This window comes from Tachypleus tridentatus, chromosome 8 (genome assembly GCF_004210375.1).
Source record: "Tachypleus tridentatus isolate NWPU-2018 chromosome 8, ASM421037v1, whole genome shotgun sequence".
Lineage (NCBI taxonomy): Eukaryota > Metazoa > Arthropoda > Merostomata > Xiphosura > Limulidae > Tachypleus > Tachypleus tridentatus.
In genome coordinates this window covers 52,903,434-52,928,098 of record NC_134832.1, presented here as the reverse complement: position 1 = coordinate 52,928,098, position 24,665 = coordinate 52,903,434, and the positions used below count along the sequence as shown (strand labels likewise).

The 24,665-nt window shown below is 36.2% G+C and overlaps 1 protein-coding gene across 6 annotated transcripts in view; it reads left to right on the top strand.

Moving 5' to 3' along the window:
* Positions 1-24,665, top strand: part of LOC143222413 (regulator of G-protein signaling 7-binding protein A-like) — a 161,757-nt gene that overhangs the window by 65,215 nt on the left and 71,877 nt on the right. For 5 of the 6 annotated variants that reach the window (XM_076448914.1, XM_076448909.1, XM_076448911.1 and 2 more), the window contains one exon: positions 3,427-3,842. In XM_076448914.1, coding sequence (XP_076305029.1) covers positions 3,678-3,842 — 165 coding nt within the window. In that variant the 5' untranslated portion in view covers positions 3,427-3,677. Of the gene's footprint in view, positions 1-495; positions 685-3,426; positions 3,843-24,665 lie in introns of those variants that run through there. The other variant, XM_076448910.1, reaches the window with a different exon arrangement.

Here is a 24,665-nt window from a genome sequence, read left to right as displayed (position 1 = left end):
AAAACGTCATCTCTCGCACGTGCGTATATTAAGATACGATTAAATATAAGGAAGCAACGACAGAGCTCGTGTATTCGGCGATGGATTGATCGAAAGTATTACAAGTGGAACCGCCGTATATTCTTTGTGTACCTTTTTTAACAAGCAACACTTTAGGTCGATTAAACTGCCTGATGCAGACCGAGGGTCTGGTCTCGAGTTTCCTTACACATTCTGCGCTTCTCAGTAGCAGTACTTGGCATGATATTATTTATTGATTTAATATCGTTGTAATTCAAGCTCTTGTGTTATATTCTTTAGGTGTTGCTCGCTTTCTATCTTTAACACTCACAGTCCTCTACCGAGTCCACGATTTTTGCATCGATTGTTGTACGCACGAAAACGAGCCTGGCAAACAGACGGTGCGCGTTGTCAGCTATCTCTATGGCAACGCAAACCCAGCGTCCAGTCAGCTCGCAGAATATTTTTGCTCAGTGCGCCGTCTCTGGCCGCGAACATTCCCGCGCGAGTATAGGAAGCTCGGATCAGATATTCGGTTTCTATACGATAAACCAACGTGCGTTTTATAACGACACCAACGTACAGCTGAAACAACCCATCGAGTTTGTAAAATGTCTTCATGACGGTTGTCGTCACGATATGCGAGACCACTCGTTGTTTGCTTCGAGTGAAATGAGCTTTGAGGTGAGATACTGTTTGACGAACAGTTTTGTTTTGTTTTGTTTTGTTTTTTTGTTTCATAATCAGATAATATAAATCATGAATGGTATCGCCTTTATATTAAATGTGGTTACCTGTGCTATGTTAGATGGAGGTTTATGACACAAGAGTCCAACACGTTTAAAAAGTACAGCTTCGACTGTACGTCTCTGGACTTTTGTAGCTTGAAAAATGATAGATTTTATCATCTGTCTAAATGTTGGTTGTCTTTGCTAATGCTCTTAATGAATATTTAAATATTTGTTTTTTTAACATTGGAAATAACTTAATGAAACTTCGTGGAATGGACGGCAACAAGACAAGTTTCATCATGAATACTCTGCCTAAACAATCTTTCAAATAAAATAACTTATTTGGAACCAAAGATCTGTAATTAAGACAAAACTATTGAATTTCTGTGTTTACAAACAAAGCTATCAAAACTAGATATACCGGTTTTTTTCCTGGGTCTCCGCTGAAGATCCGAATTCTGTAGTTTTTATATCTAATCACCAATATTAATTATTAATTCAATACAACATCATTGTTTTTAATCTCAACCTCAGCAATTTTACACTCCAACACTCAGGGGTCATCTCCTGGCCCGGCATGACCAGGTGGTTAAAGCAATCGACTCGTAATCTGAGGGTCGCGGATTCGAATGACCGTCACACCAAAGATGCTTGCCCTTTCACCCGTGGGGGCGTTATAATGTGACAGTCAATCCCACTATTCGTTGGTAAAAGGGTAGCCCAAGAGTTGGCGGTGAGGTTGAGATGATTAGCTACCTTCCCTGTAGTCTTACGCTGCTAAATTAGGGACGGCTAACGCAGATAGCCCTCGTGTAGCTTTGTGCGAAATTAAAAACAAACCAAAGTCATTTTCACTCCTGTGACTCCCCGCCTCCAATCGTGGCACAGCGGTACGTCTGCAGACTTACAACACTAGAAACTGGATTTCGATACCCTTCGTGGGCAGAGCACAGATAACTCATTATTTAGTTTTTTTGTTCACATACAAACCCCCCCCCAAGTAAATATAATTAAAGTGAACAATTTTAACCTGAGGATGCAAAACAAACGAAAACTGTTAAGTAGGAAGTCCGTTTCGAGAAATTGAACTATGTTGTCAACTAGCTGTTGGAAAGACAAACAAAAACAATCAAGTACGTTTTAAAATGTACGACACTTCCGGAAATAAATGGCTTCCAAAAGAAGATAGAGAAATATCGATTTAATACGACAAGATGAACATATAAATAAACAGGACGAACATAACTAACATAACACCGTACAACCTGGCAAATAACACAATGCAACACAATGTTTACTTTTTCTTGTTCCTGGACAGAAACTGTTATTTCCCAGTTGTTTATGCCTAAAGTAAATGGAAAAGACCTATTTTTCTCTACAAACTTTACCTTTGTGACCTAGGAGCCCATAACGAAAACATGATCGGAGACTATATTTGGGGGCTGATACGTGAAAGTGATTTACATTACAGTCGCAAATCTCGAAAAACTACTTACTTCTAAACATTTTTATATAACTTTAGTATAAATACATGTAAATCTTGATTCATATGTTGTTTTATTCAGACCTTATGTAAATGAAAATGTGCAAATTTGTCCGTTTTTACATAGAAAATAGGTTAATTTCTAAATTTCATTATCCAGGTCACAAAAACAAAGTTTGAAGGGAATAATGACCATTTTCTGTATTTTTACAACATAAGCAGTTAAGAAAAAACACATACTATTCAGGAACAAAATTTGTGTTACATAGTGTAATAAATGTGATTGTTTGCAGTCTGTATGGATAGTCACGATATCGTGAAATTTCGTCCGTTAATTAATATGATCCCGTGAGATCCCTGTTAATAATCTGTAATATTTTGTGAAATCTCATAACCTAATTACTGTGATGTAATCTAATATTCAATATTTGTTCATAATACTATCGGAACCTCAAAAAAAGGAAAGTGTATATTAAAGATGATTTATGTGTTTCAGTGGAATATTTTGTAACAACTAGCGTGACTTCATAAACTAATTGAGGTCCAAATAGCCGAGAGAACCAGAACAACGGTGTTTGAGTAATGAAACTCATGAAAACACCGTACGCGAACATTAGATACTGTTAATGGGACTCTTTAAAACAAGATGTTTAAATAAATGAAATAAGAAAATATCCTAGTAAGTTCGTGCATTCTGCTATAAAGTATCAAACATAACTCGCGTCTTTCTATCTCGTCTTTTATTCTAATTTGAGGCAAGTTCGTGGTAACCTGGTCTGTTGATTGTCAATTACAGTTAAGAGAGAACTGCCAAACTACGAAACTCACGAATAATTTTAAGTGAAAGACGTGTAATCCGTTACTGTGTTGATGTAAGTTTAATGATGTTATTGTCTTCCCGAGCAACCTTGTCGTTAAGCGAAAACATCTTTAAAGGGGCTGCAATAAATTAAAAGTTTATCCCAAGCTTCAACTAACAACAGTTGTTCCACATGTGATAACATTATTTTATCTCCTCTACTACGATATGTGCGAATGTTGTTGTTTTTTACGAAGATAATTAAAAATTACTGTGTAGTTTATTGAAAAGTAAAAAAAAAATCAATCGTAGATAAGCCTATATTACACATTATATATGATATATGTATGGTTTAATAACGTTCTTGATTTAATACAGTGTAATACCGTAGCCTATAAACTGTTTCCTTTCAGAAAAAAACAGTCTCGCCCTGTACAGTCAAATGAACCCCGGTTGTAGACTTGACGTCTGGACTTTAATCAAGACATGGCTTCATTGACCACCTTACCTTGAACCCATTGTGTTCGTGATAACAATAAAATCACCACGTGTTCTCCTCGTGACACGACAGGCTACTACCAATCGGCGTGCATTAAACACTTGCCGATAGAGACACGCATCAACGCTGGAGTGCAACTGATGTAACCCTCTTTGCTCTACGTGGATGAGTGGCCCTGAATTTGCAGGAAAGCGGGGTCACCACCGCAACACCTCCCGGCGGAGCAGCGGTCTTCGTGGTGTCTTATCCCGCCGGCTCTCCGTGGGTTCCTTACACGACAGTCTGGAGCACAGCAAAGAAAGTCAGTCACATCTAGCCGAATGTAACCGGGTAAGTGGACTGGTAGGTTTGTTTCCTTAAACACGAAAGTACACAATTAACTACACGCGCTCTGCTCACCGGTGGTATCGGAACCCGAGTTGTAAGGGTTTAAGCCCACACTTTTACTGTTGAGCCACCGGAGGGGGTTACCATTGATGACGGTGATCGTAGATTAGCAAAGTGCAATTCGATAACGGTACAGTGAAGGTTATAACCGTTAATCACGTGGTGAAATTCTATTGCACTGTCGTATGACTTTGTATACATTACTTGCACATGTGCATGTTTCTGTTAACTACATTTGTTGGGACTTATTTATACTTGAAATGTTAAGCTATATAGTATCAAGGAATAATAGGTTTCTGACTCTGGTTTCACTTCTGGTTATTGTGACAAAATGATGCGAAACGTTCATCTTGTTTCTTTAAATCATCTCATAAAGGCGATGATTTCAGAGACATTCTTACGGTTCGTGTGATACAGTTTTTGGTAACATCTGTGAAACGGTCACTGTTTCCCTGAATTATTCAACAATAACATGCATTCAGTGGTCACATTATTTACATGAATTATTCAACAATAACATGTATGAAGTGGTCACATTGTTTACATGAATTATTCAACAATAACATGTATGAACTGGTCACATTGTTTACATGAATTATTCAACAATAACATGTATGAAGTGGTCACATTGTTTACATGAATTATTCAACAATAACATGTATGAACTGGTCACATTGTTTACATGAATTATTCAACAATAACGTGTATGAAGTGGTGACATTGTTTACATGAATTATTCCACAATAACGTGTATTCAGTGGCCACATTGTTTACATGAATTATTCAACAATAACATGTATGAACTGGTCACATTTTTTACATGAATTATTCATTGCTTATATGCATTTATCTTTAATCAATAGACTGGTATAGTTCTTTCGCACGATATATTAACAGTGAACAGTGTTGTATTACCTGGGTGGAATATAAAACAGGATTACAACCAGTAGTGGTACAACTTTGTTTTGTGTATATGTGTGTGTGTGTGGTAGTGGGGTTACTACTTATTTGTATTCACCAACTATTTTATTAATCAACATCTGAGTGAGAGTTCTGGTACTTGATTGGGCTATCTTTCACACAACCAGTAGTGCCATCTATTTCAATGTAATCTGTTTGGGTTTCTTTCTTACGTAACGACCGTGATGGTTTAATTATCATCCTAGACATGTGGTGAGAAACACGCTGTACCATAACGAATGATTTACTTCTGTGGTTTGTACTGACAACATTTATTGGTTCGTTATGAACCACGGAGATTTGTTTTTGTTTTGTAGAGAATAAATCTGAGAGCACGAAACCAAGTCATCACATCACAAGTCAGTTTAGCCACCGGTCAAGATACGAACTGCAGTTTGTTGACCACACTGTTGATGTCAATCATAAGAATGTATGCTTGTTTGCTTCAGATGATTCGCGCGAGGCTACACAAGACTTGTCTTCAATTTTCAACTGCATGATAGACTAGAGGTATCCAACAGCATCTACAGCCGAGTTTTTTATTTACGACTAAGTATTGGAACTTAACTGTCACTCTTATAACGCACTCAAGGCTTGAGAAGCGCAGGTGAAACGGGCCAATTTTATAATTCCTCTTGCAATTATAGGGTAACGTGTTTATGGCGCTTGACTCGCAATTTAAGGGTCGTAGATTTAAGTCACCGTTCCAGAAACACGTTCGCCCTTTCAACTATGACAGCATTACGATGTGACGGTCAATCCTACTATTCGTTAGTAAAAGTATGTCCCAAGAGTTTGCAGTGGGAGGTGATGACAAGCTGTCTTCACTCTGATCAAACTGGGCCCGGAACGGCAAGGTGGGTTAAGGTATTCGACTCGTAATCCGAGGGTCGCGGGTTCGAATCCCCGTCGCACCAAAACATGCTCGTCCTTTCAGTCGTGGGGGCGTTATAATGTCACAGTCAATCCCACTATTCTTTGGTAAAAAGAGTAGCCCAACAGTTGGCGGTGGGTGGTGATGACTAGCTGCCTTCCCTCTAGTCTTACACTGCTAAATTAGGGACGGCTAGCGCAGATAGCCCTCGTGCAGCTTTGCGCGAAATTTAAAAACAAAACAAATCTGATCAAACTGAAACTATGATCGGCTGAAAAGAACGTTAAAGTTTACCTCACTGCCAAGCGAAACCGCGGTTTCGTTTTATAAAATAAATTATGTATTCTTGCGTTTCTAAACTATTGATAATGTTGTTGTTTTTAAAACATTTATTAACAGAGAGACATGATTACCAAGTATCCAGTATATGAACCGGAATCTACTTTTTATTTGTTCTCTGCTTCATAAATTACTAGAGGGACGACAACTGTCAATAACTTTGTAATAAATCAAAACCAAAGCTGTCATTTACTTTCTTTTTCATTAATTAAAATCTCACCTGACAGTAATAAATGATCGCATTCATGTGTGGAAAACACCTTAACTCTCTGCTGAATTTGATTTACATGTCGGCAAATAAAGGTATTTCGTTATTATATAAATATTATAGCAAAGTTGATTTATAAAATAGGGTGCTTCTATATGTGACATTCAGAAAAGAGGTTTCATAAATAAACTTTATTTGCATTCGTGTCAAAAGTTCGCAGGGGCTATCTGCACACAGCTGTTCCTAATGTTGATTTAATAAACTGGAGAGCAGACGGCCAGTCAACAGTTTTAATCGCCAACTCTTGGGCTACTGTTACAGTATCGAACTGAAGGTGCGCTCAGTGGAGAGTAGAGTTCATGTTATTCGGTTCTCCAAAAATACGAAAATGCGTTCTATGTCCGTAATTATCGACGGACACGGACCATTTTTGGCAGGACTGTGAAGAGTGATATTCTACATAAGACCACCAATTTTCATCAAAATCCAGTCATTTTGGCTACGCAACAGAGAAAAAATAGCTTGAAAAATCTGTCCCCATGCTGACAGATAGAGATTTTCCGGAACTTTCTTAACATTAACGTTTGACCTTTGGGTCATAGTCTAAATGTATCTACAAAATTTTGGCCAAATCCATTAATGTGATGTTTGTTTTTTTAGAAAAATTGCTGAGAAACACACACGAAGGGGTTAAAATATAAAACTATACGGTTTATAGAAAGCTGACACCGAAGATTAGTGTGCTTTGGACATGACAATCTTATAAAAAGAGCCTTATGCAAAAGAAATTATTCAGCATAGCAACTGTAATTATGTCCGGTCGTAAAATATAGCATGACCAGATGTGGGGGCATGGACTTTAACAACGTGGTCAGGCCCTTAAATCGTTTTAGCATAACGTATTCAACCCTCTATTTTATTTGACAGACAAAAGTTATCTAGTCCCTTGCTTCAGATTTGACTAAATAGGAAACTAATAAAGAAACCGTATCTCAGACATCGGTGACGTATATTAACGATTTGAAGACATGAATAACTCGTAAGTAGGCCTCTCAGAGACTAAAGAATTATATTAATATTGTTAAGAGACTAATAAAAACCCGTAAGCGGATTTCTCCAACTTTAAAATTTTCTATACAAACACAGAACCTGATGAAGGAACTCCAGTCGTTTCAGACATTAATATATTGGTAAGAATCCGAAAGAATTACAGAGTTATAACATCGGTACTTGTGCTCTTAATTTCTTTACTTTACACTGGCATCTGGCGGTATAAAAATGCACTATTAGATGATTCTTAATGTTACAGTTCATCTGATACAATAAATTACATGTTTACTTTCTTTTCGTAAACATTGGCCCGGCATGGCCAAGCGTGTTAAGGTGTGCGACTCGTAATCTGAGGGTCGCGGGTTCGCATCCCAGTCGCGCCAAACATGCTTGCTCTTTCAGCTGTGGGGGCGTTATAATGTGACGGTCAATCCCACTATTCATTGGTAAAAGAGTAGCCCAAGAGTTGGCGGTGGGTGGTGATGACTAGCTGCTTTCCCTCTAGTCTTACACTGCTAAATTAGGGACGGCTAGCACAGATAGCCCTCGAGTAGCTTTGTGCGAAATTCCAAAACAAACAAACTTTTCGTAAACGTGTTTTTATTCACAAATAATTCACTGTAATATATATATATATATATATTACAAAGTAACTAACTTCTTTTTTTTCTGTTTTTTTTTTAAATCTAATATCAATCGCTGGTGGATACAATATGTAAACAAACGGTAAAATATGATTTCAAGTTGTCACACGAATCTGTTAACTCTGTGATGAAACGCTCATCAGACATATGTTCAAATTCTCTTCAAGTAGTGGTTTTGAAGATATACTAACGCAGTTTTCCGCGTTGAAGTATAATAGCAGTAATTAACACAACACGTGCTTTTAACTCAAATATTACACGTGTCAGAGGTGGCGCATTCTGGTTGCAATCAAGTGAAGACCTGAAATACGTGCTAATTTCATTCTAATCAGGTTTATAAACTTGGCTCTTTGAATCATTGTTTCCTTTATAAGGGATCGCGTTTTCGTAGTGTTGAGCATATAAACCTGGCTGGTACAACTACCAGTTATTCTGATATTTACATATAAATGGAAGTTGGTCTCCGATATCTTGTTTTTTTTCAGTATGCATTCGGATTAAACTTGAGAAACGTTGTTATGACCGTCTTTTGCTGAACGTATTTTGATGTTCCTGTTATGCAAGTAAGAATAAATAAATACGACTGAATTGAGGTAGAATATATTTATTATTATTAAAACGCATCTTTGTAAGATTTGCTCTTCTAAAAGAAAGGTAGTTCTTCCCAACGCATCGTATTTTGTATCCTTTTTGACCCTACGGTTTCTCGTACGTGATTTTTTTTCTTTCTAGATGATTCAAATCGATCAGTTCGAATAGAAGACGGATATTTATAGAAAACAATTCTGGCTATGTTCTACATTTTACAATTTAGCGAAATTATATTTGAGGAAAGTGTCAATATCCGCGGGTTTACAAAATGGAATTTTGATTAGTCAGAGTACCATCTGTTAGACATAATTCATCAATGATTGGTTTCGTTTGTTTTGAATTTCGCGTAAAGCTACACGAGGGCTATCTGCGCTAGCCGTCCCTAATTTAGCAGTGTAAGACTAGAGAGAAGGCAGCTAGTCATCACCACCCACCGCCAACTCTTGGGCTACTCTTTTACCAACGAATAGTGGGATTGACCGTCACATTATAACGCTCTCACGCCTGAAAGGGCGAGCATGTTTAGCGCGTGACACGGGCGCGAACCTGCGACCCTCGGATTACGAGTCGCACGCCTTACGCGCTTGGCCATGCCAGGCCTTCATCGTGGTGTTACAAATATATATATGTATATATATATGATGTATTTCTGAGTGTATACGGATACGCGATGCCCGTTATAAAATTTCAACAGAGAAAAACTTTATGGTAGCTTCAATTTATTTCTGAACGACAGATATTACGCCTTCTTTCGAAAAAAAAAATTCTACAAGTGTTATAAACGCAAGTGTCAAGAAATATCTGAGTATTATAACATATTCACAATTATCATGATGTCAGCTCCAGCCTAATATTACCTGTCTATACTAAATTCATTGCACAATATTTTGTTAAACACAATTAATTGTTAAACGTGTAGTTTACCGGTTTTATTTTATTATTAATGCACATCAGTATAAAATAAATAATTGTTACAAAACGTGTAGTTTACCGGTTTTATTTTATTATTAATGCACATCAGTATAACATAAATAATTGTTACAAAACGTGTAGTTTACCGGTTTTATTTTATTATTAATGCACATCAGTATCAAATAAATAATTGTTACAAAACGTGTAGTTTACCGGTTTTATTTTATTATTAATGCACATCAGTATAACATAAATAATTGTTACAAAACGTGTAGTTTACCAGTTTGATTTTATTATTAACGTCCATTAATAAGGTTTTCGGAGCTCACTGATATAATTCAAATTTAATTCTAATGAAGCTGGTATTATTGTTAATTTTGTAGTTTTATCTCTATTGGTTAAGGTTCTTGTTGAATAACCTCACAGTGTGTGTACGAATCAACTCATCTGTCATATATTTAAATGTTTCATCTGTCCAAATTATTGATGTCATGACATTAATGAAATATTGCGCTAGTAGCACTTGCAGTAAAACTAATGGCCAGATATACAAGTTTACATTTTACATACTTTGTGATATTTTTATGGATAATATTCAAGTGTTTGCTCTGTCTTTGACTGAATTTAAATTGACGGCCCTTTTGTAGTGTGGCGATACAGAATAGTTCAATTAAATAGTTCATTTTTGTCGTATTTAACTAACCTTAAATTTTGAATTAAATGTATTCTTGGAGTAGCGGTGAATCATTTTTTCTCTCTTCTTTCAGATGTTTTAGTAAAAGAAAAATTTAAATGTAAATTATCGTGCAGGATAAACCATATCCTGTTGTTACACAAACAATATCTTGCCATATTCTTCTTCTTTTACTCTGGTTAATCAGATTATAAGCACATGTTCTAATTTAGACTGGCCCTTTTGGGATGCACGCGGAATTGAATTGTTTTAAAGCTGTTGCTAGCTATCAGTAAATATTATTAACCAAGTTTTTAAATTGTGTATTTCCACCTCCCCTGAAAAAACAACAACTGAATTTTACCTTCCTTTAAAGAAATATTGTGAGTAAAACTGGAGAATACAGTATCCGTTGTAGAAATTTAATTATCAACTTGTGTTTAAAACAAAGGCTTAATGAATATCACATAAATGTAAGAAACAATCATTGGATGGACTCGTTTCTGACACAGGCCCGGCATGGCTAAGCGTGTTAAGGCGTTCCACTCGTAATCCGAGGGTTGCAGGTTCGAATCCCAGTAGCGCCAAACATGCTCGTCCCCTTTTAGCCGTGGGGGCGTTATAATGTGACGGTCAATCCCACTATTCGTTGGTAAAAGAGTAGCCTAAGAGTTGGCGGTGGGTGGTGATGACTAGCTGCCTTTCCTCTTGTCTTAGACTGCTAAATTAGGGACGGCTAGCGCAGATAGTCGTCGAGTAGCTTTGCGCGAAATTGGAAACAAAGGAACAAACGTTTCTGACAAGTCAGAGGTTAAATGACCGGACTTACTACCAGTGACAGCCAATTCTGTAGATTTGCACGAACACAAAACAGTCCATGTTGGTTTAGTTAAACAGGATCAAATACAAATTTCATGAAAAAATGATTTTGTTTATATTAATATTCTTAAATCAACTACAACAACTGGCGAAACTGTACGGAGTAACTTAACTTGAATTGTTTCGTGTATAACTAGTGGTTCTATGCCTTTTATGTGAATTTTTGATTACGGATCATAGTTTTGTAAGCTGAAAAAAGACAGAGAGCGAAGTTTTATTCGCTCTGCCTTTTAATAAACTTCTGTGCATTTTTTTAAAAGTTGTGCGGATCGTGTTTAAACATTCTGCACGTGAAGTAAGTAATATTTATGTAAACGTGTGTGGCTGGATACACAATGCATTCCAGCTCTGCAAGAAACCCATTCAACTCTGTATTATTACGTATATGTACGCCTGATCTTGGGTGTATTTGTATTGGGTTGAGGAATAATTCGTGAGCGTTTTTTCAAGTTAAAAAAATATATTCATAAATGAAACGCTTTCGCAAAATATTTCACGTCATTTGGTAGATAATTTTTTGCTCTAATAGATGGTGTGTTTGATTTTCATATGTCTTTAATTTTTGCTTTCATTTTCAGCTCATTAAATGGAATGTCAAGTGGACAAAATCGAGCATTTTCGACACCATCTGCTTTTCGCATTTAATTTCTTGCAATTTCGTTTAAAACAATGCATACTATACACCTAGGTATTACATGAAATAAAGTATCATAATAAATGTTTTGGGTGTAATGTGTTCATGCATTGAAGTATTGTATAGTCTTACATGTAATGCTTGAATGAAATTATTTAAAAACGCTCACGAATTATTCCTCAACCTAATACAATTGCGTATGAAATGTAGTCCTGACATAGCAAAAAAATCTCCCGTGTTTAGTGTAAGTTAACATATTTTATTGTTTTAAGATATTTGTTATCCTTTCTTTAACATTCAGTGTACTAGCAGATGCATTATCCAGTCATTTCTGATATATTTTGTTTATTACAATCGATAAATATTTCTGGTTATTCAGTATAAATATCACCAATCATCACTCCAACAGTTCGCTTATCCCGACCCAGCATGGCCAAGTGGTTAGGGCGTTCGACTCGTAATCTAAGGATCACGGGTTCGAACCCCCGTTACACCAAACATGCTTGCCCTTTCAGCCGTGAAGGCGTTATAATGTGTCGATCAATTCCACTATTTGTTGGTAAAAGTGTAGCCCAAGAGTTGGCGGTGGCTGGTGATGACTAGCTGCTTTCCCACTAGTCTTACGCTGCTCGATTAGGGGCAGCTAGCGCAGATAACCCTCGCGTATCTTTGCTAGTTTTGCGAAGTTTAAAAACAAACAAACCCTCCCCGGTACAACGGTATTGCTGCGGACTCACATCGCTAGAAACAGATAATATAACTTATCTCACAATGCTTCTTGTGTTTTATTTAATATTAGTTTGTTGTTGTTTTTTGTGTTTGAATTTCGCACGAAGCTACACGAGGGCTATCTGCGCTAGTCGTCCCTAATTTAGCAGTGTGAAATTAGAGGGAGGGCAGCTAGTTATCACCACCCACCGTCAGCTCTTGGGCTACTCTTTTACCAACGAATAGTGGGATTGACCATCACATTTTAAAACGACCACATGGCTGAAAAGGCTAGCATGTTTGGTGCGACGGGGATTCGAACCCGCGACCGTCAGATTACAGAGTCGAACGCCTTAATCACGTGCTCATGCTGAGTCCAGTTTGTGTTTTTATAAAACAAACTGTAAGTATATTTTATTTTCAGTATCGAGTTCTGTATCTGGAGCATTTCTCATGAAGAAAATCTTCCATGATCAACACACTGCTACCTCCGATATAATTTAATTGCGACCAGCTTCACTCTCGTTTAGGGTTAGAAAACGTATTTTACTAACGAAATGAGGCCCGGTATGGCCAGGTACTTAAGGCACTCGGCTCGTAATCTTAGGGTTGCGGGTTCGAATCTCCGTCACATCAAAGACTAGAGGGAAGGCAGCTAGTCATCGCCACCCACTGCCAACTCTTGGGCTACTCTTTTACCAATGAATAGTAGGATTGACTGTCACATTATAACGCCCCCAACGGCTGAGAGGGTGAACATGTTTGGTGAGATGGGGATTCGAACCCTCAGATTGCGAGTCGAGCACCATAACTATCTGGCCACGCCAGGCCACCATTCAGCTGTATAAGAAATTCCAACTGAGGGTTAATCTGTGATGGACTTCAAGCAAAATGCTTGAAAATGTTCATCCGGTTTAGCCAGAGAAAACTGGAAGTAATTAAACGCCAGCGTTATGTGTCTTTTAGGCACGAAATGAAATAATGTACTTACTTGTCCGTCATATTAAAGCGATTTTGAATATCCAAATATATTAAAGGATCAATGGTCAAACCTAACTGTTGAAAAATATATAGTACAAACAAGATAACGAATTTTCCAGCTGGTTCACAATATGTAAACGTTAAGATAAGATAAGAAGATATAATTTGTATATCACAAGATATCAATACTTTTATTTACAAGAATACATTCACGAAATATGTGCATATGAATTAATTTTGGGGTTATAACACATGATATCTTTCAGCCATTACTTGCCCTATGTTTTCATCACAATTCCAAAGCTAATCTTTAGAATCTACTAAAGAAATTCACAATTATAGTTGTGATTCGTATCTTTTATAAATAAATGGTTTTCTATGAAACATCTCACTAGTTTCACTGTCTTTGTTCCGATTCTATTTGTTGACATTTGTGGAAAGCTATTAATCGAAAGGAGAATATAAGAACAGCCACGCAGTCTACTTATACTTATCTGATACCTTTGTTGTTTTTTTTCGCTCCCTGGAGCTGAAACATAATGGAATGATTAACCGCTATAGATAGTTTCATATTACTTGGGACCTCGTTTTACTCAAAATCACTGAACTTGTATTATATACATGTGTGTATATGTAATATGAGAATACGCTGTAATATATTTTTTCACCTTTACCCACAGACGAATTTCTATAAAATATGTCTAGCGGTGTTTTTTTTACCACGATATTTTATCTCGCTGAAATATGTTTTTGAATAAATGGAATGTGTGTGATTACCATAGTAACCCACAGATAGATGTTCTAAATTATACGTAGATCTGGATTGTTGCCATTGGTAGCTCATAGGTAATTATTTTAAATTAAGTGGAGATGTGCTGTTGTCGTGGTAACCCACAGATAGATGTTTTAAAATGTGTGGATCTGTATAAAGATTACACGCGTAGTCAATCATGTATATTGAATCTTTGTGAGACATTAAGTTAAGAATCCAGTTTCCGAACCTGCTCGACATTTCAACAGGAGGGGCGTTATAAGCTATGGTCAATTCATTATTTTGTGAACAGTAGCCCATGAGATGGTGATGACTGGAGATGACCAGCTGCCTTCCCTCTAGTCTTTCACCTCTAAATTAGGGACAGCTAATGCAATGGTTAAGACGCTCGATTCGTAATCCGAGGGTCGCAGATTCGAATCCCCCGTCGCACCAAATATGCTCGCACTTTCAGCCGTGGTGCCGTTATAATGTGAGGGTTAATCCCACTATTCGTTGGTGAAAGAGAAGTCCAAGAGTTGGCGGTGGGTGATTATGACTAACTGCCTTCACTCTCGTCTTACACTGCTAAATTAAGGATGGCTAGCGCAGATAGCTCTCGTGTAGCTTTGCGAGAAATTCAAAAACAAACAAACAAACAGCTAATACGAACAGCCCTCGAGTAACTTCAGGCGAAACTCGAAATAAATAAACAAGATGCTAAGATATCAGTTTTGTTACATCGTTGTAGCATAAATCCTGTTTCTATCGTACATTTCAAGAAATTATGAATAAGAAGAACAAAAAACATAATGTTAACAATATTTCAATAAATTCATATCCTAACCGCGATCCGTAAAACACGTACAGAGTTTTCATGACCTTCCGTTGAATTTTCCTTGTGATTTTCACGCATGCCCTTTAAAATACGCTTTCTTGTAGGCATGATGTATTAGAATGATAAATCCTGGTCTACTTTTAAAATATTTACGCGGCCAAACAAACAAAGAAACTCATATAGACGTAGCTTTATTTAATGGAACTGTTATGAGTGTTCAGTCTGCTACGTTTTATGAGTTGAAACAAAGAAACTCACAAAAACAAAGAATAAGAACCATAAAACAATCAAAAGTTAAATTATTGGAGAGCAAGGTATATTTTAAGATGTAATGAAGGCAAACTTAGCTGAATATGCAGAAACGTCTGAATGTGTGTTCACAAAGTAATGAGCATATGTTATTCAACGAACTACGCATGCGTATTTTAGATCTAAATAAGTAAAGAATGACTACAACAATTCCATTTTGTGTATTGTTTATCTTCTTTTAAGAAATTGTGTACATGTTAATTATTGTTTCTCTGAAAGAGCTTGCAAATAAAAACTGTAGCGGAAATCGAGACCGCTCGTCATCATATGATGACAACGACATTGTGCCAACTCGTCGTATTAAAAAGTTTGACTAAGCAAAAAACAATTAAAGCGATTCTGAATTGAAAAAAAATAATATGAAATAATATGAAATATGAAACTGAAACTCAGCCAATCTCATTTTAATCCACGCTATGTGCATTTAAAACTAAATAAACGTTATTAACAGCCTGTGTGTATGTAGAATTCTACCGTAAAACCTGAATAAGGTTGAATCTGTGACAAACTTCATTTCGTGTTAGATGTTTGTAGATGTGCAAAGTATTGAGGCACATTTCCTTGTAAATAGCCACTATCTATAACTAGCCAGCCTCGAGTGTTCGGAACAATAGTCAAACAGACTACTTATTAAAGTCAGGAAGAGCCAGTTGTTGGCAGCCTATCCAAGTCAAGTGTTCCTATGTTCAATTCCCGTATTATCTTCTAAACCAATAACGTTTCTCTCACGTGTCTTTGTTACCCTACCATATGGTGTTGTTGTTTGGTTTTTTTTAATATGTCCCATAATACGATTTTATCATATAAGTGCTGTGTTTGAATTCATTGGTGGTTATTAGAATACGAACTACCAACCTAGCTTTTGACATTTATAACTTGAACGGCGCCTTATGCTACACGAACTGAACAGCCAAATATAGAACCCTGTATGGCTCGGATATAGCTGTCCCTAATTTTGAACTACTGACCAAAAAGAAGATAGCCAATCAGCAGAACTCGCGGCCATAAGGTACTTCTCCGGCTTCGAACTAAATAACAGGATTGGCTCTTACACTCAGAATACGTCCAAAACTGAACGTGCGTTGCGTGCACACCAGCAACGCGAAATATACGAACGTTCCGATACGCATTTTGACACGATAACCGCTAGGCTTATTGTTGTCACAGCAGAAGTGGTGATGAAGCCATGCAAAGATTACAACATGAATACGATAGTATTTTGAGTGTGATTTCTTGTCACGTTTTAACGTACTCGATTGAATACCCCCAAGTCCATGTCTAAATCAGTTACGTACGTTTCAAGACTATCGGTATCATTAGATTGTCTAACTTCTTTCTTTGTGACTACTGGTTTCACACGGTTATACCAGAGTCTCATAACATCACTGAAGTTATTCAGTTAGTACACTTCGAAGTTTTTAAGATCAGTACGCCCGAATAGTAAATCCAAGGGTTCGGGATGCGGGACCAGTTATCACAAAGAGTTTCATTATATAATTTAGTGTGTTACTTCAAAATGTTTTACCATGAAACACCATAGAACATTTCTTGATATTTTAGAATTTCATTGAATTTCGTATATAGTTATGTTAATTAATTATTATTTGTTACAAGAAAAGAAGTTCAGTACATCTGAATCGTTGACGAGGCCCCGGCATGGCCAGGTGGTTAAGGCATTCGACTCGTAATCCGAGAGTCGTGGGGGCGTTATAATGTGACGGTCAATCACACTATTTGTTGGTACAAAGAGTAGCTCAAGAGTTGTCGGTGGGAGGTGATGACTAGCTGCCTTCCCTCTAGTCTTACACTGCTAAATTAGGGACGGCTAGCGCAGACAGCCCTCGTGTAGCTTTATGCAAAACTTAAAAAAAAAATAATGTGAGGTGATGCTGTGACGATAGCAAAATTCAAAACAAATCAAATGGATCGTCGATGGAGTTTAATGAAACGCGAGAACGAAGTAAAACCGAACAATTAAGAAAATTATTCTTATTTTTTCACAGCCCACGCAAAAAAAAAAAAAATAGTTTTAAATAACTATTGATTGTGGAAACGTCAAGGAACACAATTAAGAAAAAATCGAATAGTTTTATCGATTTTCATTACTAATACAATACTAAGAAGAACCTTAGAATAACAACTGTTATTGGGAAAATTCCCAAGGGGCCACTCGGGTTTTTCACGTTGAGATTTCTTAGAAACATACACTGTATGGATAGCGATTTATTCAACAGTGTATTTACTAAGCAGTGTTATTGTTTGATAGGAAAGGCGTTTATAAATAGTTCTTAAACAGTTAATAATTCTTAGTGATTGAAGAACACAATGTCTTGTGAAAGCGTACTTGAAGCATTCATTTTTCAGGATGGGTAAACGCCACAGAAGTGAGTTAACAAGTTTAGTTAAACATACGAGACAACACTTCACGAAAACTGAACGACTTAGAAAAGATACCGAAAGCTATTGTTCTAGGGCAAGAAGGCCCGCCATGGCCAGGTAGATTGAGGCATTCGACTCGTAATCTGAGGGTCGCGGGTTCGAATCCCCGTCGCACCAAACATATTCGCCCTTTCAGCCGTGAGGGTCAATTCCACTGTTCATTGGTAAAATAGTAGCCCAATAGTTGGTGGTGGGTGACGATGACTAGCTAGCTGCCTTCCTTCTAGTCTTACATTGCTAAATTACGGACGGCTAGCGCAGATAGCCCTCGTGAAGCTTTGCGCGAAATTCAACAAACAAACAAACAAACCAGGACGAGCCTGTTTATGTTTAACAGATATAATAAAATATTTCTATAAAATTGTTGTTGTTTTGAATTAAGCGCAAAGCTACTCAAGGAGCTATCTGTGCTCTGCCCACCACGGGTATCGAAACCCGGTTTTTAGCGTTGTAAGTCCGCAGACGTACCGGTGACCCACTGGGGGGCATTTCCATAAGAAGAGCAAAAGAACACGTCTAGGATAGCCAATGGTGAGGGGAGAGCTGTTAAAACTTAAACAGTTTTAAAACGTTGTATTATGTGGATGATGATTTTCAGTCATCACATCTTTATTATGGGATCTTTTCACTTGCAAATAAGTATGCGTTCCGCCAGTGCAGCGGTAAGTCAACAGATTTACAACGCTAAAATCAGGGGCTCGATTCCCATCGGTAGGCTCAGTAGATAGCCCAAGTGGCTTTGCTATAAGAAAACGCACATACAAATAGGTACACTTTTATCACACTTAATTATCACTCTTGCAAAGGAACTGAGAGTAATCTATCTTAAACTGGCCCGGCATGGCCAAACGTGTTAAGGCGTTCGACTCGTAATCCGAGGGTATCGGGTTCGCATCCCCATCGCGCCAAACATGCTCGCCCTTTCAGCCGCGGGGGCGTTATAAAGTGACGGTCAATCCCACTATTCGTTGGTAAAAGAGTAGCCCAAGAGTTGGCGGTGGGTGGTGATGGCAAGCTGCCTTCCCTCTAGTCTTACACTACTAAATTAGGGACGGCTAGCACAGATGGCCCTCAAGTAGCTTTGCGCGAAATTCAAAATACGTAACTAATAAATAACTAATCTATCCTACTGGTTAGTGCTGAGTATCGAATGGTTGAAGGTTTGAGATGTGATAGCGTTGACCACATCTCGAACTTTTATTGTTGTTCTGTGCGCGGTATAAAAAAAGAAATTCCATCCAATTATTTATAATCGAAAGTCCTGACAATTCCCTTATGGATGAGAGTTAGTGTCTTAAAATTACGAATCTTATCAGTTTATCACCAGCTTCCGTTTAGGTCTTGCGTATAAAGTGCAAACGTGCCTTTCAGGTTCGAATTTGTATTCTCGAAAAGTTCGATATTGTGGTACGATTTTACTTTATCACTGTTTTCGAGCCCATGTTAACCCGTACTAATCGAGTTCGGTAATCTTAGTACAAATGGTTCCTAACCTTTACAACTAACTTTAAAATTACGAACACAGTCAAACAATAAAAGCACAGCATTAAACTTAACAAATCATAAGCTTGTTGAATAACTTATTGGAACTGAACATCGTGCTTTGAGAATGTATTAATTAAAAACAAGAACAGTACTATACAATTCATTACACAATGTAACACAATGTTTACTTTTTCTTGTTTCTGGACAGAAATTGTTATTTCCCAATTGTTTATGTCTAAAGTAAATGGAAAAGACCTATTTTTCTCTTCAAACTTTACCTTTGTGACCTAGGAGCCCATAACGAAAACATGATCGGAGACTATATTTGGGGGCTGATACGTGAAAGTGATTTACATTACAGTCGCAAATCTCGAAAAACTACTCACTTCTAAACATTTTTGTGTAACTTTGGTATAAATACATGTAAATCTTGATTCATATGTTGTTTTATTCAGACCTTATGTAAATGAAAATGTTCAAGTTTGCGCGTTTGTACATAGAAAATAAGTTAATTTCTGAACTTCATTATCCAGGTCACAAAAGCAAAGTCTGAAGGGAATAATGGCCATTTTTTGTACTTTTACAACATAAGCAATTAAGAAATAACACGTACTATCCAGGAACAAAATTTGTGTTACGTAGTGTTACTTTGTATTAAGTCCGTAGAACAGGCAAAAATCATATACGTTTTGTCGTGTTGTGTTTTCTTTAACAAAACGTTACAACTAACTTCCACCCTTACGTAAGATACTGCTGGCTAAACAAGAGTTAAAATAATTGTATTTCTTTTAATCCTGGAGTTAAAACTGAATAAAGACATTTTGTAAGTCGTTCTCCGTTATGACATCAAAGTTTACTGAATCACATCACTGATATCCAAGGATCGATTACCTGCGGTGGGCAGAGAGCAGACATACCTTTTTGTAGCTTTGTGCTTAACTACGAGCAAACAAATACTTCCACTGCATTAAGGACATAGCTACACAAAGGTCTGTGTCCATCACGGCTATCTAAACAAAATGTTTAGTGTTATAAGCTTTCAGTCGTATCGCTGAGCCTGTGAAAGGAAAGAGGCTTACTTGATACAGTTGAACAGTTGCTGTAATTAGCAAAAATTGTGCTTTCCATTTTTTATCCAAGTCTTTTGAATGTTTTCCAGTCGTTTTAAATGTGCAAACGTTCTTTTCGTTATGACCCGGCATAACGTGAAGATACAATGACACTGTATTAGGAAAGTAATGAAGATATAATGGCACTGCACTAGGAAAGTAATGAAGATACAATGGAACTTTACTAGGAAATTAATGAAGATACAATGGCACTATAATAGGAAAGTAATGAAGATACAATGGCACTTTACTTAGAAAGTAATGAAGATACAATGACACTGTATTAGAAACGTAATGAAGATACAATAGCACTGTATTAGGGAAGTAGTGAAGATACATTGGCACTTTACTGGGAAAGTAACGAAAACACAATGATACTGTACTAGGAAAGTAATGAAAACACAATGGCACTGTACTCGGAAAGTAATGAAAACACAATGATACTGTACTAGGAAAGTAATGAAGATACAATGGCACTGTACTAGGAAGTAATGAAGATACAATGGCACTGTACTAGGAAAGTAATGAAGATACAATGGCACTGTACTAGGAAAGTAATGAAAACACAATGATACTGTACTAGGAAAGTAATGAAGATATAATGGCACTGTACTAGGAAAACAATGAAGATATAATGGCACTGTACTAGGAAAACAATGAAGATATAATGACACTGTACTAGGAAAGTAATGAAGATATAATGACACTGTACTAGGAAAACAATGAAGATATAATGGCACTGTACTAGGAAAACAATGAAGATATAATGGCACTGTACTAGGAAAGTAATGAAGATATAATGGCACTGTACTAGGAAAACAATGAAGATATAATGGCACTGTACTAGGAAAACAATAAAGATATAATGACACTGTACTAGGAAAACAATGAAGATATAATGACACTGTACTAGGAAAACAATGAAGATATAATGGCACTGTACTAGGAAAACAATGAAGATATAATGGCACTGTACTAGGAAAACAATAAAGATATAATGACACTGTACTAGGAAAACAATGAAGATATAATGACACTGTACTAGGAAAACAATGAAGATATAATGGCACTGTACTAGGAAAACAATGAAGATATAATGGTACTGTACTAGGAAAGTAATGAAGATATAATGGCACTGTACTAGGAAAACAATGAAGATATAATGGCACTGTACTAGGAAAACAATGAAGATATAATGACACTGTACTAGGAAAACAATGAAGATATAATGACACTGTACTAGGAAAACAATGAAGATATAATGGCACTGTACTAGGAAAACAATGAAGATATAATGACACTGTACTAGGAAAACAATGAAGATATAATGACACTGTACTAGGAAAACAATGAAGATATAATGGCACTGTACTAGGAAAACAATGAAGATATAATGGCACTGTACTAGGAAAACAATGAAGATATAATGACACTGTACTAGGAAAACAATGAAGATATAATGGCACTGTACTAGGAAAACAATGAAGATATAATGACACTGTACTAGGAAAACAATGAAGATATAATGGCACTGTACTATGAAAGTAATGAAGATATAATGACACTGTACTATGAAAGTAATGAAGATATAATGACACTGTACTAGGAAAGTAATGAAGATATAATGACACTGTACTAGGAAAGTAATGAAGATACAATGACACTGTACTAGGAAAGTAATGAAGATATAATGACACTGTACTATGAAAGTAATGAAGATATAATGACACTGTCTTAGATGCAATGGAAGTGTTTATTCCAAACTTTGAGATTACACAAGATATCTTTCATTAGAGATATCCGTATACGAAATATGATTTCGTGTTGTTATTTTTTTCGAGCAGTAAAACTGAAAATAAATCTAAAAGATCTAAATGTGATTAAGATACTTAAACAGTAAAATATCTTAGATATAATATTTCATGAAGATGGTAATATCCAATGACGCAGCAGGCTGTAAGAAACTTAGTACGCAAACTCATTAGTAATACATAGTAACACACTTATCTACTCTTAAAACGTTGTTTAATGTTTTGTAAAACAGCCAGTATTATGAACAGGGATACTTTAGCTGTATATATTGAGTTAACGCCCGACGCTTTTAACATTCAAAGATAAGCCTAGAAAAAAACTTGTATGTACCAATCAATTGTAAAGTGAATTTGTTTAGTTTATGCTTTGACCAAAAGAGAGATTGAAGCTCCGTCTGCTAATTTCTGTACTATATTTTGTAAAATATTCGCCAGGGTTGTGTCAATAACAGGAAGCATTGAATGGACCGCTTTAAATTTTAGTGAGACACAGAAAATCCATTAAAATAAACCAATAGAGAGAAACGTGATAGTGTAGTGAAAGAAAAATGTAAAATTATTTTGTTTTTCCATTAAAGAAAGTGGTTTCAGTAAGGTACATTATCACAAAATCATACAAGGTAAATGTAAACACTTTAGTTTACAGACAAACGCGCAGTAAAACACGGACTGTTGATAAGGACTTCTCCACGAAGGTGCCACATATGAAAAGCTGGTATAACTTTAATACCATAATTCAATGTGCAGTTATTAAAACAAAGATCTGTAAAGAATAAAGAGAACCAGCTTTTGAAAACTCTAACCTTTAAAAGATCACGATAAACAATACGATCCTATTTCTAAAGATCATGATACACAGTACGATCATACTTCTAAAGATCATGATACACAGTACGATCCTACTTCTAAAGATCATGATACACAGTACGATCATACTTCTAAAGATCATGATAGATAGTACGATCCAACTTCTAAAAATCATAATAAATAATACGATCCAACTTCTCAAGATCATAATAAACAGTACGATCCTACTTCTAGAGTTTATGATAAACAGTACGATCCCACTTCTAAAGTTCATGATAAACAGTACGATCCTACCTCTAAAGTTCATGATAAACAGTACGATCCTACTTCTAAAGGGCATGATAAACAGTACGATCCCACTTCTAAAGTTCACGATAACAGTACGATCCCACTTCTAAAGTTCATGATAAACAGCACGATCCTACCTCTAAAGTTCACGATAAACAGTACGATCCCACTTCTAAAGTTCATGATAAACAGCACGATTCTACCTCTAAAGTTCATGATAAACAGCACGATCCTACCTCTAAAGTTCATGATAAACAGTACGATCCTACTTCTAAAGGTCATGATAAACAGTACGAATCCACTACTAAAGATCCTGATAAATAGTACGATCCTATTTTAATTCCACAAATTTATTTGTTTCATAAATCAAATAAACAACACCTTGTTTTAAGGTTTTTATCATTATTTAATATGTACGATTGGGTTTGGTTGTTTTTCAGTAATGAAGTTTGTAAGGCTGTTTTAGTTATTGAAAAGTTCGGTCATGAATGACCTCACCTCTTCAAACCAAGTTAAAAACAGTGTAGCAAAAGGAACAACAGCGTCAATGGAACATATATTTATCAACAAAGCAACAGTGTTAGTAGAATATGTATTTATCAACAAAACAACGAAAGAAACAACAGTGACTATGAAACATATTTAGTAACAAAACAACGAAAGAAACAACAGTGACAATGAAGCATATTTAGCAACAAAACGAATATTACAAATACAAGACTTAATTGCCAGGTAAAGATCCTTCTATCTATTAATAAACTTGAATTGTTGTGAGACGGTTTGTTATAATACTTATTTCAACAAAATCCGCAAATATTCCCCCTTTATATATAATTCAGCAGTCTTCTATCTACGATTAATTGTTGTGATAAGGTTTGCTATGACATATATTTATTTATTTTTTTCATTTTCCACATCTATCATAAGAATTAATTTTTTATTTACTTCCTAGAACAGTTTGTATTTATTTATTAACCGTGTAAATATTTTAGTATTTATTTTTATGTACTAGCAGAGCAATATGAGCCGGTTGATCACCAGTTGTTGTTGTTAAAAGCAAGATAAACGTTGTGTGTTTTACAATATTTCTAAATAGGACTGAATAAAGTGAATTGGAAACTCTTCTCCCAGTTCTTTTAAAGAGTAGTTTTGGCCAAGTAGATGAAGCGACTGCGCACTGGTGTGGAATATTCCTTCATTGTGTATAGTGAAAGGTTAATTCGTTGTAATGAATTACTCTTACAGGCATTAGGTATATCACACAGAGAAAACAGATTGTTGGACTAACACTTGGACAAGTAAGGAATGGAGAAACTACGGGATAATTAGGCCTAAACGTGTAACACAACCAGTAACTTTACGGATTTTGGTGATATAGCATGTTGATATAATGGACGCGAGAGTTTGTACGTCCATAAATATGCTATTAAACGTGAAATTGAAAACAAAACAAAACTGGTTTTAAAACATTACTGA